At 41.4% G+C, this 20,369-nt stretch overlaps 1 protein-coding gene across 1 annotated transcript in view; it reads right to left on the bottom strand.

Annotated features, from left to right (window-relative positions):
• Nucleotides 1-337: 337 nt before the first annotated feature.
• The window catches only part of top1b (DNA topoisomerase Ib), a 31,265-nt gene continuing 11,233 nt past the window's right edge, over nucleotides 338-20,369 (bottom strand). The window contains exons 3-21 of the mRNA XM_072696824.1: nucleotides 19,362-19,458; nucleotides 17,870-17,984; nucleotides 16,737-16,795; nucleotides 15,462-15,551; nucleotides 15,269-15,365; nucleotides 15,077-15,171; nucleotides 14,445-14,560; nucleotides 13,372-13,493; nucleotides 12,417-12,539; nucleotides 12,146-12,333; nucleotides 10,509-10,653; nucleotides 9,824-9,967; nucleotides 8,819-9,004; nucleotides 7,851-7,919; nucleotides 6,663-6,777; nucleotides 5,905-6,032; nucleotides 5,700-5,794; nucleotides 5,001-5,150; nucleotides 338-1,831 (exon numbers count right to left, since the gene is read on the bottom strand). Coding sequence (XP_072552925.1) covers nucleotides 1,729-1,831; nucleotides 5,001-5,150; nucleotides 5,700-5,794; nucleotides 5,905-6,032; nucleotides 6,663-6,777; nucleotides 7,851-7,919; nucleotides 8,819-9,004; nucleotides 9,824-9,967; nucleotides 10,509-10,653; nucleotides 12,146-12,333; nucleotides 12,417-12,539; nucleotides 13,372-13,493; nucleotides 14,445-14,560; nucleotides 15,077-15,171; nucleotides 15,269-15,365; nucleotides 15,462-15,551; nucleotides 16,737-16,795; nucleotides 17,870-17,984; nucleotides 19,362-19,458 — 2,237 coding nt within the window. The 3' untranslated portion in view covers nucleotides 338-1,728. The remainder of the gene's footprint in view (nucleotides 1,832-5,000; nucleotides 5,151-5,699; nucleotides 5,795-5,904; nucleotides 6,033-6,662; nucleotides 6,778-7,850; nucleotides 7,920-8,818; nucleotides 9,005-9,823; nucleotides 9,968-10,508; nucleotides 10,654-12,145; nucleotides 12,334-12,416; nucleotides 12,540-13,371; nucleotides 13,494-14,444; nucleotides 14,561-15,076; nucleotides 15,172-15,268; nucleotides 15,366-15,461; nucleotides 15,552-16,736; nucleotides 16,796-17,869; nucleotides 17,985-19,361; nucleotides 19,459-20,369) is intronic.

The raw sequence follows: 20,369 nt of genomic DNA, 5'->3' as shown, positions 1-20,369 counted from the left end.
CGAACATGTGGGGGATCCCACCTGGAACCCCCCCCCCCCCACATGAGCTGGAGTTGGCTGCTTTGGTGTTCCAGATACCACAGCACACCTTCAGAGGTCTGATGGAGTCCACACCAGGAATCTACTCCGTATTAGGCAGGTGACACACACAGGCTAAGTCTCTTCGCTTGCCGTGCAGCACCAGTGCAGAGGGAATCGAGACATCTGTTAAACATGGTGAAGGTTGTTTCAAGGTTTATTATGAGACTTTCTCTTTTCAGAAGTGAGAATTCACTGGGTACACACATCGGTATCAGTTAAAATTATACTGCGCAAAAAAAAAAAAAAAAAAAAAAAAAAAAAAAAAAGTAATCCAATCAATCAATCAGGTAATGTTCATACACTGAAAGAGTGACAAACGAACACCAGCAAGAATATTGCAATACAAAGTTCATGACTTACATATTTATAAACAGAAAACACACAGCCTGAAAAGCATGAAAGGAAAGCTGGATGATAAGCAGGGGCAGAATAAGACAACAGAGGCGTGACATGATTCCATCTGTTAAGTTGAGCCACACTGATGGAAAGGAAAGAAAAATGATTGTGAGCTAAGGCTAAAAGGTGGATAAAATGGTTAAAAGGCCAAAATTAGCTTCCTAAAGTAGCACATTTCCTAAAATCTATAAATAAGTGCAGACCCTCACAGGAGATTTCACATTAAAAAAAGTTCATTTCATCAAAGACGTTGTTGTTCCTAGTTCTTTACAGCGTTACGAAGAGGTCAAGACCCTGATTTGCTCCATTTACGGCGATTACCGTCCGCCCCTCCCCCCCTCCCTCTCTCGTTTGGCAAAATTTCGTCCCACTTACGCTTAAAAACACCACCTGGAGAAATCGGGTCTTCATGTCTAAACGGGGACTGTGCGTCGTATCCAGACATGGTTCAAGTAAAAGATGGAAGTGTTGCACTGAACTATAGAAAAACAGATTTTTGCACAGGAAATTAATGAGGACAATACAAAAAGGTCAGACCTACAGTGAAACTCACGACGACATCTGCGTTACATTTGCTTCCCAGACGATGGAGGATGTTTTCACATATACTGAAAAATGAAATGTACATCCCTGATAGAAACGGCAAAACAAACCAACCAAAAAAAAAATAATTAAATGAAAATTAAACATGAGTTGTTTTTTTTTTGTGTTTTTTTAAAAGTATATTCACATTCAGTTTCATTTCCACATCTTGCGTTTTTGTTTTACTTACCGGAACTAAAAACACACACACTAAGAAATCGCACGCATTCTTCTTTCACACATGGCTTTCCTTAGTCAGGGTGTGTGGGTGCAGACCTTAAACAGCTCTCTGGTTTATTGTTTTCTCTATTAAAATATAGAATTCATCAATAAATCTGACGGCTACAGCCTTACTAAGACACTAAAACCCAAAGCAATGCTGTGAAGCAAGTGCGTGTCGATTAGTGTGAGGCGGCGGCGGTGGCGGCGTACTGCAGGGTTCAATGTTCGGGACTTTTCGGATTTCATCAAACTACTCACTACTGGATTGTTTGAGTTGCCTCGTTCACAGGGAAACTTGTCGTTCACTGGGGAATGTCCTGTTTCTTTCCTCAGACTTATACCTTCACAGCCTCCTCCCTTTTCCTTGCACATGGTGGATTCATTAAATGCTAAAAACCTTAACGTCACTTCTTTCGGTAAAGGAACAACACACACCAACGCGCGGCTTTAAAACTCGAAGTCCTCGTCGGCCATGTCGATGGCCCAGGCGAACTTCTCCCGCTGGGTTTTGTTGTAGATCTTTTCGATGGGTATTCCCCATTTCTTGCACCTAAGGGAACGAGAGAACAAGGACGGTTAGCGCTGGAGGCTAGGCTACATATATACACATATAGGCCTCTATATTAAATATCATCGCGGTCATGCAAAAACCTCTGTTCTAATTTTACTTGTGTGGTCAAAGTCAATTTCACACTTTCATGATGAACGGACCAATAGAAACGCTCCAAAACGTCACGGAAAACCATCATTTGCCCAATTAGTAAAAGAAAGTGATGCAGTATATAAACTCAAACCCCTACGTCACAAACCTTCCATGAGGTCCACTTATACCACTTAACTCCCATCATTCAGTAAGTCTGACCACCCAGCCCCTCTTTACCCCTCAGAAGGAAAAGGGCTGTTAGTCCCTGTCCCTTTAAGACTGATATATGTGAATGAGCTCTGTTCTGATTGGCTGATCTCATTTAAAAAGCAGTCCAGGCTGTAATGCTGCTTCTAACTGTAGGGTGAGGGAGAGTGGGCGGGGCTACACTGCTGTAGGCTGAATGGGCAGATATTTGTACAGTGAATACTGGGCTGGGTTTGGTGATCTCATAATATTAATGCAGCTTATTAATGCAGCTGGACTAGTGGATTAGTAAACAGTACATTTTCAAATTTAACAAAAACTATTATTATTATTATTATTATTATAAGTGAAAAAAAGTCAAATTTAATGTTAAATCGTTACGTTAAAATGTTGGTTTTGATGTTTTTCACTTTCTGACATAAAATGAATGACAGTTGTTTTTTTTAATCACATGATGAACAGACCAATAGAAATGCTCCAAAATGACTTGGAATTAAATTTGTTTTACATGTATTGCCACTGAAGGTTAAGGTTTTATACCGTTTTCTGTAAAATTACCATTTTGGATTGATTTTTTTTTCTTTTGTCTGACAGCAACAGTATGTGTATTTATATAAACATGTAAGGATCTATATTTTTAATATTAGTTTTTCCCAGAAAATGTATTATATTTTAATTTTGGAAAATAAAAACTTTTAGGACAGCTCTGTAGTTTAGTTTAGTGCTGATCTGTCAACTCAAACAACAACAACAACAACACACACTAGTGTGGGGAAAGTTCAGAGGGAAATTCTCCCATGCCTTTCCAAAACAAAGGGCCCTCCCAGTAAGCGCCTGAGCTGCTGGACAGGCTGGGGGTAGTTCCTGCAGCCATTGTGTAATACTGAGGGTTTTCTCCCAAAATAGACCCAGTGGTGGGCTGACCACAGCCGGCCAGGGGACGAGGCCCGTCCCAGATAGCTGTCCTGCAGCCTCTTCAGGTCCACCCCCCGTGTCAGACTGAGCGCTTTCCTAATCTGACCTGTACCTAAACCAACAGAGAAGCGGCGAGTCTGGAACGCTACACACCATTCACACTGCCAGGAGCAGCAGAGGAGGCGGAGCCATCGGTGCCAACATTAGCCAAGCGCTAACAATGACAATGACGCATCAAAACACAATGACGCAAGTACTGTGTACAGCGCTAGTGTCCGATTTGGTACTATGCTATAGTGCAGTGCAGCAATACGCTGGATATTATACACAGAGGGAGGACGTGTACAGGGTAGCGCAGAACTGAAGAGTACGGTGTGTAGAGTAAGAAAATAGTCCATAGTGTAGGACATTAGGACACAATGTACAGTAAAAGTACATAGTGTATAGTGTAGGGCAACTGGACAATAGTATAGTGTACAGTGTAGGACAACAGGACAGTAGTCCACAGTGTACAATGTGGGACAAGAGGACAATAGTACATAGTGTACCATGTAGTGCAAAAGGACATTTTTTGTCCAGTGTAAGACAGTAGTGTACAGTGTGATGACAGGACAACAGTACACAGTGTAGAGCAGAAGTACCTGGTGTCCAGCGTAGGCTGACAGGACTGTAGTACACAGTGTAAGTACACTGGGATATATAGTGTACAGAGGCTGAGTACAGTCTGTAGTGCCGTTTGTAGGGCAGGAATGCAGAGTACAGTGTAAGAACTGAGACACAGTTCCAGCTTTTCCCTCCTTCATGTTGCCTCCAGAGGGGAAAACTGGCGGGATGGAGTACTCTCTGGCACAAAAACAAACCCCATTGTTCCTGCTCCCCCTCCCACCCCACCCTTTGCTTTCCTTGCAGCTGCTGACCACCACGCTACATATTTCCCACAACAGAGAACTTTCCCTCTCAGGCTGGACCGTCCAGAGTAACTCGTCCAGCTGATTTTAATACAATACCGCGCTGTTGATGCTGTCAGGTCCGTGACGACAGATAAGACACACGTATACACCGTCGCAGATCCACGCTCTTAACAGGAAAATCGAACACTCAATGTGGCGGAGCTTTGTTTTATGGCTCCTCGCTTACCCACATTTCCTCACATTGTTTATTAAAACTGATAAGCAACAGGATTAGGGTTGGGATTAGGATTTAGGTTCTGTGTTGAGGTTAATCTCTCGATTTTGAAGGGAAAAAAACAAAATAACAGGACCGGACACCTCAAGTATAACATCAAAAGTATTAGAACACACTAATTTTTGCAGTTTTTACTGACATTTATGCTCATTGTGCAGCCAAGCACTTGAAATGCAAGAAAGTCAAGTCCAGTGACCTCAAATGGTATAAAGGAACACAGTAAACCGCCTGAGCTTTAGAGGGGGTAAAAAAAAAAAAATAATAATAACTAAAAATAAAGAAATAATAATGTAAATCGTTTAAAAGCGTAGAGCTGGTCGGCAGCCATGCAACTAAATTAAGCAATTTCTAATTTCCCTTATCTGCATAACAGCAGTGCTAAGCAGACCGTGTTACTGCTCTCTCTACCGAGCTCTTTCCTTTAGAGAAGCTCCTGATAAAGCCAGAGTGAGGTCAAAAGACCGCCAGAAGACTCCAGCTGGAAACTGGAGAGGGAAGTTTCCTGAAGAGGTCCGGTACGAGACACCCTCAAATCCACAACAGCATCCAAAGACGCTCAGACGTTTCTGAGGGTCAACACCTGCTTGTGTGAGAGGTGGAGCTGTGGAGAGCCGAGGACCAGCAGTACGAACGCCAAGGCTAAGATGGTAAAATGAGGACAGCAGCCTTGCCTGGCCCATGCAGCACCATGAACACATTGGGGGTGTTCTCAAACTTTTGGCTGGTAGTGTATCTTTATTTTTATTGTCCCTACTGATTAATAACTTACCAGGCCACTGAGATGCGGGGGTCCAGGTAGTTGAGCTTGGACGTGCCCAGAGCGATCTGTTTGTTCTCCTCGCGGTCGGTGGCCTGAACCTCCAGCTTCATCAGCTGCTCAGACAGCCTCGCCACGGCCTTCTTCTTAGTCTCCACCGCCCTGAAAACACAGCACAGAGTGTGAGATAAACCAGGCCACGCTCAGGAGAGGAGCTCGACGTCAATGAGGAGGAGTAATAGTTTGGCAAAATACACAACATACCTTCCTAGCTACTCTATGTTGCACCCATTTCTGACACATAAGTGCAAATGCACACACACAGCTTGTCTAATCCCTGTAGAGAAGTACTGACAATACTGGTAGATCAACATGAAGCTATTGGCACCATGCTGCCTAATGCCAGGCGTGGGCTAGAGAGGTATAAAGCCCCTCAAGATAATAACAATCATTTTAATTCTCTCGATTTCTGAAGAAACAATTAATGAGCAGGTGTCCAAATACTATTGTCAATTTAGCATATCGCCTTGCTTACAGTTTCTCAACATAACGCAATGTTAATTCCTAACCCCCTATACCGTGATACAGATCATATCGCCATGTTTTTGCTAATACAGCCCCAAGAACTACATAAACGACCCCCACCCCCTCACGGCCCCCAGGCTGAGAACCACTGGACTACATAATCAGTGCAATGTGCTGCAGACTCACTTTTTGCTTTTCTCGTCGTGCAGTGACTTGGCGTCTGCTTTGGCTGATTTCAGCTCCTTCTTGGCTGCGGAGAGCTGCTGCTTTTTTGCATCAATCTGCAGAAATGAAGATACAGGACCACGAATGAATTCACAGAGAAGATGGACGTGTCTGGAGGATTCAATCCCAGCCCTCAGCAGAAGTGCAGGGGTGCAGTTAGTCTTACTTTGGTCTGCAGGTTCTGCATGGATTTCTCAAAGGTTTTGGGCGGCGCCCTCTGGTGGTTACAGAGAATAGCAACAGCTCGGTTGGCTCTGTTGTAGGAGAGGATCTTTGCCGGGACATTTTCATCAGCTAGAGAAAGAGAGAGAGCGAGAGAGAGAGAGAGAGAGAGAGAGAGAGAGAGAGAGAGAGAGAGATACAGAATATATACATATTAACATACACTATACAAACACTATGGCACTGTTCAAAATACACACAACTAAGGCTATAAAAATGTCTCTACTGTCCAGAGAAGGCGGCTTTCTACTAGATGTATGAGGAGCATTGCCGTGAGGATTTGATTGATTACATTCAGCAACAATGATCACCACCCCACCTCATCATCCCCAACTCCCCAAATCCTCCCAATTAAAAGTGCTGGATGGAGCTCCACCACCATCCATCATTTCAGAAAACACAGTTCTTCCACTGCTCCACAGCTCAATGCTGCGGGGGGGCTTTATACCCCTCTCTAGCCCACGCCTGGCATTATTAGGCAGCATGGTGCCGATAGGGTCATGATGTTGATCTGCTCCAGAGAGTCCTATTCTTTTGGCTATACTTCCGTCTCTACAGGGACTAGACGAGCTGTGTGTGTGTGTGTGTGTGTGTGTGTGTGTGCGCGTGCGCGCGCACTGGGACGTATAGTGTATTAATATACAGATGTCACCCACTGCTTTACACAGGAGGAGAGAGAGAGAGAGATGGAGATGCGCTTACGGGAAGTGAGCTGCTTGAGCTGCTGCTGTAAGGTAATGGAGGCGTTGTAGGTTCGAAACACTTTGGCCGTCAATCCGTCCATCAGCTCCTGGAGATGTTTATTCAGAATTGACGTCTGTGCAGGAGAGAGAGAGAGAAACCACGGTCAGCTGTTCGTCCACAATTAGACGGACCCCTCTACTTCATCAATGCCACGACACCCATTTTTACACCAAACACTTAAGAAGGTTTTCTGTCCGGCAGCAATGACATGCCATCACACCACACACTTTACTATTAGGGTTTGGGCCGCACTGGGAGGGGTTTGGGCTGGAAGGGGTTTGAGTTGCACTGGGAGGGGGTTGGTCGTACTGGGAGGAGTTTGGGCTGGAAGGGGTTTGAGTTGCACTGGGAGGGGGTTGGTCGTACTGGGAGGAGTTTGGGCTGGAAGGGGTTTGAGTTGCACTGGGAGGGGGTTGGTCTAATGGGAGGAGTTTGGGCTGGAAGGGGTTTGAGTTGCACTGGGAGGGGGTTGGTCGTACTGGGAGGAGTTTGGGCTGGAAGGGGTTTGAGTTGCACTGGGAGGGGGTTGGTCTAATGGGAGGAGTTTGGGCTGGAAGGGGTTTGAGTTGCACTGGGAGGGGGTTGGTCGTACTGGGAGGAGTTTGGGCTGGAAGGGGTTTGAGTTGCACTGGGAGGGGGTTGGTCTAATGGGAGGAGTTTGGGCTGGAAGGGGTTTGAGTTGCACTGGGAGGGGGTTGGTCGTACTGGGAGGAGTTTGAGCTGCACTGGGAGGGGGTTGGTTGTACTGGGAGGAGTTTGGGCTGGAAGGGGTTTGAGTTGCACTGGGAGGAGTTTGGGCTGGAAGGGGTTTGAGTTGCACTGGGAGGGGGTTGGTCGTACTGGGAGGAGTTTGGGCTGGAAGGGGTTTGAGTTGCACTGGAAGGGGTTTGGTTGTAAAATAAGTCTAAGAGACCTCCTACTGAACTGGTTTGAGTGATAGGATGCGGGCCTGGTTGTGGTATGTGGTTATGGCCTGAAGTGGCCAGGTGTAAATGGGGGTGCATATCTTACTTCATATATGTAATATAATATTATAGTACTACAACCCAAAACTTCTACTGTAATAAACCACATTTTACTACTAGAAACTCACTACTTTTAAATTCAATGAAAAGTGTTTTTTATTAAGGGGATTAAATTCCTTACGTTCAGACGGTCAAACACGTCGTCTTCAGGCTGCTTGTTCTCCATAAACAGCTGGAGATTTTTAAACGCCTAAAACAAACATAAAACCACAGTGGTTACGCCACATAAAAATACACAGTTACAGCAAAGAAACGACTCTGCCAGGGAAGAAGAGGAGATTTAAAGTTATTTCTAGTTAAAGATTAATATTATAATAAAGATCAGGAATATCAACCCAACAGTTTGGACCTCTTAAGCCGCATTACACATTCCAGAGCCAGGTGGTCTATCCTTCCTGTTCTAAACTCCAACACCAGGTGTCAGATAGGAAACAGTGTGTGTGTGTAAGCAAATACACAAGGCAATGTGTGTGTGTGTGTGTGTGTGTGTGTATATATACATAAATGTGTCAACGTTTTTTTGGTGTTCTCCTAACCACAGAGATAATGTTCTGCATGTGTGTGTGTGTATTATAGTATATCTATCTTGTGTGTGTGTGTGTGTGTGTGTGTGTGTCTCTGCCAGAAAAAGCAGGAAACGGAGCTCCCTTAAGACAAAGCTGGCGGAAATCTTACAGGCCTGGATCACCTGTCTGAGCAAACATCCTCGGTTTACTCAAACACACACACACACACACACACACTTCCATTTCAAAACAAGATAACATTTTCCAACTGATCCATCAAAGTCTCTCTCTCTGTTTCTCCACCTTTTTTTTCTTTCTTTTATTATTATTTTTTTTTTAAATTATTTTTATATATTAGATTATTATTATAGCACCTCCCCCTTCTCTCTCTCTCTCCCCACTCTCGGTCTTCTCTGCCCATCTATTCTCTTCTTCTTTTTTCCCCCCTTTCACTTTATTCTCATGCTCCGCCTCCCTCCCCCTTCTCTCTCTCCCCACTGTCTTTTTGTTGACCCTCCCTCTCCGCCCAATCCTCTCCCCTCAGTTCCCCTTTTCTCTCTCCCTCTCTTTCAGTGTCTCTCACCCTCTTCTCCACAGGTATCTTGTTGTAGTAGCGGATGGAGTCTTTTCCCAGGAAGTCGAACTCCACCACGTAGTCCTGCCCGTCCAGCTCGGGGAACAGCTTAATGTGCTCCACTCTGAGAGAGCAGCAGCCCACCGTGTCCGCTGTCTCGCCCTCCTCTTTCTCATTACCTGCTCTCAGAGCCAGCTGCAGAGAGAGAGAGAGAGAGAGAGAGAGAGAGAGAGAGAGAGAGAGAGAGAGAGAGAGAGAGAGAGAGAGATATTATGTTTTACATAATGATTCCATACTTCAAATAATCCATTTATTTTATATTTTTAAAACCATCTAAACTTAAACATCTGGTTTTAATGAGTTAATTAATTTTCATATCCATACTGTTAATTTCTAGTCGTTTCTAAATAATACATCTTTAAAAAAAAAAAGGATCCACACACATATTTGATTATTTTTCTATTATTATTACTATTTGGAAATAAAAAAAAAACAAATTAACAATAATTAATATTTATACAATTTTAATAAAAATCAATACGGTTATCCAACGTCTATTTACGCCTTAGAAGTCTTTATTTTTGTTACTTTGCTGCCTTCAAGAACGATACAGGTAAATGACTGATCTCATTGGCTGAAGCAGCTGCTTATAACTTGAGTGGGTGGTGCCAACCTGCTGTACACTAAATTAGTGCATCTATCCAACAATAGCCATTTCTTGCAGCTGACCGATGACGCTTTTGCTGTTCTAGACCTGGCTAGTGCGCCCCCTAGAGGCTGAAAATTCAGTTCTGCTGCATCTGTAACTCCACCTCCATTGATGATGAAACAGAGGGGGGACACTTCCTGAATGTTTACACCCCTCTAGCCCACGCCTGGTATTAGGCAGCATGGTGCCAATAGGGTCATGATGTTTATCTGCTCCAGAGAGTCCTATTCTACTGGCAGTACTTCATTAGAAGAGGTGTCCACAAACATTTGGACATATAGCCTGTATGTATGTGTGTGTGTTACCTTATCAATGAAGTACAGAGCGACTGCTCTCTGTCTGATCCTCATCTCTTTACTCTTCCAGTCCTCGTGGTACTGTGCTCTGATCCGCTCCACACACTTCTTCAGCCGGCGCGCCGTCTCGTACTTCTGCCAGTCCTTCTCTCCCTGAAACACACACACACACACACTTACACACTTACACACTTACACACTCTGTAGTATTGTCTCCAAGGGTGTTTCCACTAAATTATGCTCAATGATGATGTATCCCCTTCCCCCTAAAATTCCAGTTCCCACCCACTAGACAGGACTCCCCCATATTACACACTGCTACCAGCTCTGGCATGTGCAGCCCCAGCCAACACAGACTCCGATGGGTGGAACGTGGGCTAGGTGGGTTCCAGGTGGGCATGGGCTCTGAATGGGTGTCCTACATGGGTCCCATCTAAACCCCATGTGCAGTGTACATCCCAGATAGGGCTACATCTCATGTTTAACCGCCCTCCTGGTCCCATCCCGGACCCTGGTGGGCATCCATATGTGGGGCCAACATGGAACCCATGGACAATCCTTTCAGGTTCCCAGTTGGGCTGCCCATCCAGACCCCACATGGGCATGTTATCTGGGTCCACATGAAGCCATCACTGGCTGTAGCATCACCAGGGGTCAAACATCTGTTTAGGATGCTGAAAGTGCTGCTGCTCACCTTAATCCTGGAGCTGGGGTTCAGCATGATGTATTTAATGGAGCCCTGGATGTTCTCGGTCCACGACACCAACCAGGTAACCTTGTTGTCATGGCGAACCTCCTTCCACCGGGTACCTGGAGGAGGCTTAGGATGCTTGGAGTCTCTGCAGAGAGAGAAAAAGAGACATTAAGATTCATTCTTTAAAACTAAGCACTTCAGTCCACGTTCTAGATAACAGCTAACTGGTTTTAGTTCCACCAAAAAGTGGAAGAGTTCCATTAAATGTGTGTTTAATGATAATAACTATTAATGACTGACTGTTTACTGGTTGTTTAGTTTCATAAAGTCTGCAAACCAAAATTTTCTATGTTTAAAAATAATAATAATAATAAAAAAAATAACAGGGCGTCAGTAAGCTTCATGGTATCTGTGCTCTCTATTGCAGATAACGATCAAAGCAACCAATCAAATTAATCAGACCACACTTCTTAATAAACAAGAACCCACAAATAAAACCGTAAACCTGTGTGTGTGTGTGTGTGTTTGCTTCAAGATGTTTTCCTCTTGCAGCTCCTGCTCTAGAACAAAGGCACACACAGCTGCTTCTCCTCAAAACACCACACACACACACAGGAAATGGGCCTCTGACATAGTGCCCCTGTGTGTGTGTGTTCACAACAATCACAGAGCATAAACAATTTCACCTCACGAGTCTGACTAACACACACACACACAATGGACAAAAGTATTGGGACACCTACACATGCCACATACCTTTATAGACAAACACAGACTAGGTGTCACGTGACTGTCCTGCTGCTCCTGACACCACAGTGTCTACTGTGACTACATTTGCCCTCTACCTACAACCACAGCGCCCTCTAGACGCATATTGCTGCAAGTACATCTTGAGGAAACCTAGTTCTGAATCCAAATTATGTTTTTTAACATTATATAATTTGAGTGGGTTTTTTTAAACATTACATTAAAAAAATAATAAAGCTTATAATATAATATTTAATGTGCCATTATTTTTGCACGTTACACCAAGAGTATAAAAATGTGTTTCTTATTAGTTTAGTAGAACATAGTCATAAATATGACCATTATTAGAGCTTGATTTTATAATATTAATTATCCACTATAAACGTACTTTTAATTTACTTTATTTTGATCATTAATTAGAACTTTTTAAACATGAATTTATTAGAACTTAAATTGGACATACATTCACAAGAGTTTAATTGTAAATAATTTCATTCAGATATTAATTTATTATTAAACTAGAACATTTTACATAAACTTGTCATACATTACTGGGTAGTCATTTTATTAACCTTTTTATGAATTACTTATTTGCCATTATATATCTGCTATATTATACACAGCAGTGAGTCTGTTGTGTATCTATTACACAATATTGATTGAAAACATAAAATATACACTTATGTTTTAATGTATATTTTAAGAATTAAAAAAGGTTAGTTAATTAGCTATTCATTGATTATTATGCTGTAATTTTGTATTATTTACAATTATTGTAATTGCCTGAGATCTGATCACCATCCATCCATATCTGGATATTTATAGATCATATATTATGTATTATACCATTTTTCTCTCTCCAGCTCTTCTTCTGAGCGCTCTGTACTTACTTGCTGCAGTTGATGATGATGTCCTCGGGCCGAATGCGTCTCTTCAGCATGCCCATCTTTGGATGGTCTCCTCGGCCCCGGAACAGCCCTGGCGGCTCGATGCGGAAGTTTCCGATCCGCTCTTTGTGATTATCCATTATGCAGAATCCGTACTCCTGCACGATCCGCTCGTTCTCTTCTTTGATTTTCTACAACGTTAAAAACCAAAAGTGTGAAATCAGGCCCAGGCAGAAGAGCGTCCGGAGTGAGCGGAGAGTGAAGCTGAACTCACCTGTTTCTCTTCTTTCGACATCTGTTTGCGAGTCTCTGACTGAGCTTTGAAGTATTCGCTCATCTCATTGAAGTCACACTTGTTCAGGTCAGAGATTTTTGCCTTTTCTTCTGAGGTCATTTCCTGTGCAGGTAAAGAAAAGAGGTCCCAGGTGAACAGAGAGACGTGACTTGTGTGTTTGTGGCGCTGATTTAAGACTTTTAGGCCTGATTTAGGCCAGAAAATAATAATAATAATAAAAAAATTTAAAAAAAAATAAATAAATAATTATATATAAATTTTTTTTTTGATCTTCTGAGCAATTATTAAAAGAAAATAAAACAATTAAACAACAGTTATGCATACGTGATAAACAATCTAAAACATATAGAACAAAACTAACAAAAATATTACAAATCAATTAATTAATTAAATAATTATGCATTTTCTATTGCATGCATCTGATCTGAACATCAGAAACATTTTATTTAATTGTCATATAAAATTAATTAATTATTTGTCACACTGATGTTGCAGAAGTCTAAAAGGCACATATGCTATATGGACAAAAGTATTTGGACACCTGATCATTCATTGTTTCTGTCTTTACTGTCCAGAGAAGAAGACTTTCTACAAGATTCTGGAGGAGCACTGCTGTGAGGACTTGATTGCATTCAGCAACAAGTGCGTAAGTGAGGTCAGGATGTTGGATGATCACCATCACTCCAGAGAACACAGCTCCACAATGCTGGGGGGGTGGCTATTCTATAGTGTCTCTCTACCAGGTTCTCTGCAGGTTTACTGTAAATACTGAGCTGAACTATTTATAAACAGTCTGGAGAAAGAGGAAGTGCTTAATACAGGATCGGTTTCAGTGCGTTATATGAGTAGAGAAGAGTTTTCAGTTTATCAACCAAATTCACTTCATTTTCATTTGTTCTGAACAGAAGCACCATGGTGGAAACGCTGCCGTTACCTTCCTCCAGTCCTTAAAGAAGTTTTTCCTAAAGATGTCCTTGGTTGTATACTCGTGGTCCAGCATCTTGGCGAAGAAGGTCGCCACCTCCTCTGCAGGAGCGGTCAGTTTCATGGATTTTCCTACAGAAAGAGGAACAGTCCATTATGCCGTGAAATTACAGAGACGGAGAAACTCCAACCTTATCACAGCTTCACATCTTCAGCAACAACCTGTAGCAGCCTGTGATGTTTACTTCAATCATTACCAGCAACATCAGTGAAAGAACAGGAGGTTCTGAAGAGCTCACTGAACTCCAGCGTGGTTCTGTATGTAATAGGAGACACCGCTGCACCAACTACAACAAGTCAGCTGGTGAAATCTCCTCCCTCCTAGATCTTCCTCCATCAGCTGTGAGTGGTGTTATTATTGAACAGTAGAAGAGTTTAGGAGGAACAGCTCACAGAGAGCAGCTCAGCCACCGAGTGTCTGTCAGACCACGTAAAGTTACAGAGCGGGGTCAGGGCCGAGTGCTGAGCTCAGAGCAGAGTGCAGAAAAGCCTCCAACTGACTCAGTAACTGCAGCAGAGCTCCAGACCTGCTGCTGCTGGTAGAGCTCAGAGCAAAGGAGGACTGGCCTATGGGTTCTTATAAAAGCTCCTGTAGGTGTCCCAATACTTTTGTCTATATGATGTGTGTGTATATCAGTATAATGAGTAATAACTATGAACTGACTGAAGTTTTAGACCACTTAATTAGAAGCAATCCAGGACATCACATCTCCTTCCTCTCTTTGTATCACACACACACACACACACACACACACACACACACACACACACACACATACACATACACATACACACATACACACACATACACACACATACACACACACACATACACACACATACACACACATACACACACACACATATACACACATATACACACACACATATACACACACATATACACACACATATACACACACATATACACACACATATACACACACATATACACACACATATACACACACATACACACACACTCCCTCCCTCATTCCTAAAGTATCTACACACTCTACTCACCATCATAATAAAACCTAACATGCTCTGGGAGGGGTTCGTACGGGGGCGCAAACACAGGACCCTTATGCTCCAGGAACCTCCATTTGGAGCCGTCTGTATATCTCTCCTCTTCCCACCTGAGAGAGAGAGAGACAAAAGGGTAAGAGAGGTTGAGGAAAAAGCCAATTGAGGGCGAGAGAGAGAGAGAAAGATATAGCGAGAGGTAGAGAGAGATACACAGAGAGCGAGCGAGCGAGAGAGAGATACACAGAGAGCGAGCGAGCGAGAGAGATACACAGAGAGCGAGCGAGCGAGAGAGAGAGAGAGATACACAGAGAGCGAGAGAGAGCGAGAGAGAGAGATACACAGAGAGCGAGAGAGATACACAGAGAGCGAGAGAGAGAGAGAGAGAGATACACAGAGAGCGAGAGAGAGAGAGAGAGAGAGAGAGAGAGAGAGATACACAGAGAGCGCGATACACAGAGCGCGAGAGAGAGCGAGAGCGAGAGCGAGAGAGAGAGCGAGAGCGAGAGCGAGAGCGAGAGAGAGAGCGAGAGAGAGAGCGAGAGAGAGAGCGAGAGAGAGAGCGAGAGAGAGAGCGAGAGAGAGAGAGATTTTTCCTCGGTTTGTGGGATCTGCTCTTCGCTCCTCACCATTTCCATTTCTCCTCCGGCTCCTTCTTGGCCTTCTTCTTGCCTCCAGCTGAATCCTCTTTCTTATCCTTCAGCTTCTTTTTGGGCTTGATGACCTGCAGCGTTCCCAGAACGGAGAGGAAAAGAGGGAGAGTCAGAAAACAGGAGGAGGAAAGCCAGACGGATAGAGGCGGGGCAAGCCTCCATCCTTACCTCTTCGTCCCCGTAGTCGTTGTAGTCTTCCTCCTGCTTCCGCTTCTTCACCTTCTTCTCGTTTTCCGTTTTGATCTTCTTGGGTTTGTAGTCAAAGCTGTTTTTAAAAAACATCAGACAGACGTTTTAACGAACGCATGAACAGATCAGACACTCAGCAGCAGACAGAGCCAGAAGATCACTGGTCACTCACTCCTCCTCATCCCGCTCTCTCTTCAGGGGTTTCTCGTGTTTGGGGGAGTAGCAGTAGCCGTTGTCCTCTTCGGTTTTAATGTGAGGAGGGCTGGGGAGGAGAAAACACACACACACACACACACACACACACACACACACACACACACACACACACACACACACACACACGTTAAACACTTCAGATTTTATGAGCTGTCCAGCTGTCTCGGGCCACACCTGGATATTTTTTAAACTTTCGCTATTTGGACAAAAGTATTGGGACACCTGCTCATTCATCATTTCTTTTAAAAATCAAGGGTATTAAGAGCTGATCCTGCTTTTGTTGGAGTACCTGTCTCTACTGTCCAGGGAAGAAGCCTTTCTACTACATTTTTCAGAGCATTGCTGTGAGAATTTGACTGCATTCAGCCACAACAGCATTAGCTATACCCCTTTAGCACACGCCTGGCATTAAGCATGGTAGCAATAGGTTCATGATGTTTATCTGCTGCAGAGAGTCCTATTCTACTGGCAATACTTCTCTACAGGTACTAGAGAAGTACAAGTTGTGTGTGTGCATTTGCACATCTGTGTCAGCAATGGATGCAACTTCAAGTAGCTAAATATATTTGTTAAAAAGGGGTGTTCACAAACTTGTTTTTCTCTCCTGCAGCGTCTCTAAAAAGCTCTCCATCCACATGATAGACAGCACTTCACATGATCTTGCCAGTCCAGCAGGGGGAGCCAACAGACTAACCAAATTGCTCAAGAAGCAGCAAAACAGCCAATATAGACCTAAATCCAGCAACAGTGCTCAAAATCGAGTAGTGATGGTCCTTTACTTTCTTCAGCAACATGTGAGGTAGGACATTTGTGTAATCACAGTGTAATTAATTTATTATTAACCCTTTTACTGACATTTAACACGCATCATGGCTTCCTGAATACAATCACAACACAATGACGCCAATGATGAAAGTACACTGCTGTGGTTTAGCTCTGCTCTGTCCTTTAGCCCATGTTTATACCCAACAGTGAGTCACACAGTCTCTTAAAACCACATAATCGAGTCTATTAGAGATTACTGAACACCTCTGCACTGTTTGAGAAGAGTGTGTTAGTGCAGTGCTAATCACTGAAATACACCTTCCAAACTTCCAAAAAGTAACTCATTACATTAGCCCCCACTAACATGCCGCGGGTCATGTAAAATTGATTGTTCACAATGTAAACCAACTATCAGCACATCATTGATGACTTGACTGATTGATTGTTGGCACAAACTGTTTCGTACCTGGAGAAGCCGTTCTCTTTCTCTCTCTTATGTTTCCCTTCAGAACTATGCGACTTGATCTGGAAAAAAACAGCAATAGGACCATCAGAGATTTGCCAGTATATTGTAAAAGAATGTTAATAAAACAGTTATCAATCATAAAGCAAAGACTGCTTTAAAGCAGTTGAGTCCTACAAGGTTTTATTTCAGGGCCTATGAAACTGATATAAAATAAGTTTGAGAACTTAATTATATTTAAGATTACAAAATAAATAGAAAACCTACTGAATGCATATTTACACATTTTGAAATAAAAATTAATGAACTTATTGAAAATAGCTAAAATATTTAATATATAAATAGAAAACCTCCTTAACATATGTTGAAAATCTTTCAAATAAAAGTTATAAATAAACTCATTAAAGATATCTAAAATATTTAAAATATAAATAGAAAACCTAATAAATATATATATATTTCCAAATAAAACTTTATGAACTCACTGAAAATATCTAAAATATTTCAAATAAATGTTGAAACTTCCTGAAAAAATCTCTCTCTCTCTCTCATATATATATACACACATACACATATATACATACACATATATATATATATATATATATATATATATATATATATATATGAAAATTAAGCTGCAAACACAGCCCATTCATATTTTCATTATTTTTGTGAGGTCACAAAATCTAAACCATCTGCCTATTCACCCAACCACGAACACAGAAGATATAAGGAGTGTTTGAGCTTGGACTGCTTTTTGAATGAGCCACGAGACAGGGCAGCCACTCAGAACAGGCATCTTAAAAAAAAAAATAGCAAATATGCAGGAGAAGGAAAGATCGTCCAAGTAATTTTGGAGCATTTCTATTGGTCTATTGATTGTGAAAATCTGATACAATATAAAAGAAGACATTCAAATTATGTCAAAACATAAATGAGAAATGACAAGCTTTCAATTGTAATTATTAATATTTTATTGTAATTAATAAAGAGCTTGGTTGTTAATTTTATCAAAAATGTTTTTGGTGCATAAACTGCATTACCATCATAAGTGGACCTCAGGGAACCAAATAAAGGACTAGATAACGCAGAATATGGGTTCTTTAAGACAAAGTGAATCTGCTAGAACTTACCTTCTCCTCTCTCCTCTTCTCTTTGTCCTTGTGTCTGTCGGTGCTGCCCTCCCTGTGCTTCCCCTTCTCTTTCTCTCGGTCTTTGTGCTTCTTCTCAGAGGAGTCTCTGTGGTCACTGAAACAATCAGAGTAGAAGCAGTTTCACATCAAATATGAAGAAATTCACCTCATTCCTCATCTACTGTGGGCGAGATGACGGCCACTCAGCAGTTCATCATCTGCACGTCCTGCGTCTGAAAGGTATCTGATGATCAACAGCTGACATCTTTGATTTATTAAAATATTTTTGCTGCAATATATTTGGTTTTATTTTGCAGTATTTACGTGTTTACGGCTACTATTTCTATGTTTTCGTTGGTCAGGTTTCTCTTGTAGAACAGGTACAACAAAGGAACATTTTAAAGATTTAAAATAAAAATTATTAATAAAATTTTTGATTTACTGTGTATACAATTATTTGTAAAAGGTTTGTGGACTACTAAGTGTAAGTAAACAAACCCTCTATGGTAAAATATGGCTTTTGGACACTTTTTCGACAATACTTATTTATTTACTGAACTTAACATTGTAAAAAATAAAATGTTTAAAAACAAAATGTAAACAATTCATATTCTAATTTCTCCAATATGTTCAATTAAAAAAACAAACAAAAAAAAAAAACCTGTAATTATTACACTCTTTAGAACGAGCAGAATTGCTTCTGTACAGGAAGTGACTTAGTAAAACTAACTCATTTGACCAGGGGTGCTTAACTTTCATATACAACTGTGTTAAAATTCTGTTATTAAAATTTAAATTAAAAGTACAGACGTTAAATAAACATCTTTTTGGGTTGTTTTCATTTTCTGTTCTGTAATTTATTACTGTATTTATATATTTGAGTTTTTTATGAATATAATAAATACTTTCTTGCTACTTTGTTTCCTTTTTATACTTCTTGTTTATTAATATTGAGTCCCTACCTTACTTTACACTGAAACAGAATAAAAGTAGGTGATTTATTTTTAAATATAAACAAACTGATGGATTCAGTCCGGTCAGGGTCCAGTTACTGGTATGGATGAGAATGTGTTTTTTTTTTTTTTTTTTTAATTGATACCACAGTTGTAGAGGTATATACACACATAAGAGGAATTTACAGCATGTGGGAAGGTGTGTGGGGGTGTCTGGAGAAAGCTCACCAAATAAAAGTCAACTATTACTATATTAAACATAACATTTTAATACTTATATTATTCCATAAAAACTCATGTCCTGCTGTTTATTGTTAATTTATTATTGTAATGGTTGTTCATTTGACTTAGGCAAAGCTGGGACAAGCAGGTCCGAAAACTCAGAGTGAGAAATAAAAAATAAATAAATAATAATAATAAAAAAAAGGAGAGAGATGTATAGCGCGAGAGAAAAGCGAGAGCTGCGAGCCTCGGGGAAACACTTGAGTACGAGATAAAAACACAAAGCAGCCGGAGAGACACGACAACTGAGCTCTTACCTGTTACTGTACTTGGATTTCTCTCTCTCCTTGTCTTTCTTATGGTCTTTGTGTTTGTGCTCTTTGTCTCTATGCTTGTCTTTATGTTTGTGGGAATCTGTGCAGAAAAGAAGACACGGTTACACAGCTCCGACTACACAGGAGGGGCTGAACAGAGGAGTCATCTGAGCACAGCGGCCAACATGGCAAAGCCTCAAGTACCAGGCAGACTCTCCAGGACGTGCTGCCTGTGTTTGTGCCTGAAATCATTTAGTTTGAGTGGGATAATTCTTAAATTAAATTCCTAAATCTTAAAAGGTAGTTTTTGGTTAATATTTTCATAATAATGAGAATATTAAAACTAAGAGCAATCAAAGTACCTGGAAATAAAATCATTCAAAGTCACAAAATAGATTTTTATTAAAACTGAGTAATGATAATTGGCCACAATAACATAATAGTTAATGGCAATTTCACACTACGAGGCAAAATTTGCAAAAGTATTTTTAATGTTATTTATTTCTAGTAGTATATTTAATGTGAATTTTTTTCCCAGTCAGATATTTCTTCTTCATGTTTTTAAGCTAATTAAAATGTTTTAATTAAAAAAGTACTGAAGTGTACTAATATCAGGAGTTAAGCTACTTTAAAAGCAAGAGAAGAATGAAAGGTACAGAATAGTCGTTTTAACTTTCTCCTGTGTTGCAGCTGTGCTTGCTTTCATGATGCTAAAACACGACTGCTTTGAGTTAAATTTTGTTGAGATCAGCAAGCTGCACAAAATGCCACCACCAAGGACACACAACCTGAGGGGCTTTGTGTGCAAAACGGCAAATAAACATGTCTGGAAACGCCACGGTTTCTTATGTGCCGTCAACGACCTTGAACGAGAACATTACGACTGGACAGATACAGTTACTGTCAACAGGCTGCCTCTAATGATAATGATAATAATAATAATAATAATAATACAGCAAAAGCACTGTCTCCTGAACCCAAAGACTAAACCCTGAGTAAATAAGATAACCC

Source organism: Salminus brasiliensis, chromosome 14 (genome assembly GCF_030463535.1).
Source record: "Salminus brasiliensis chromosome 14, fSalBra1.hap2, whole genome shotgun sequence".
Taxonomy (NCBI): Eukaryota; Metazoa; Chordata; class Actinopteri; order Characiformes; family Bryconidae; genus Salminus; species Salminus brasiliensis.
Note: the sequence above shows the minus strand (reverse complement) of the source record. Positions and strands in the feature narration are given on the sequence as shown.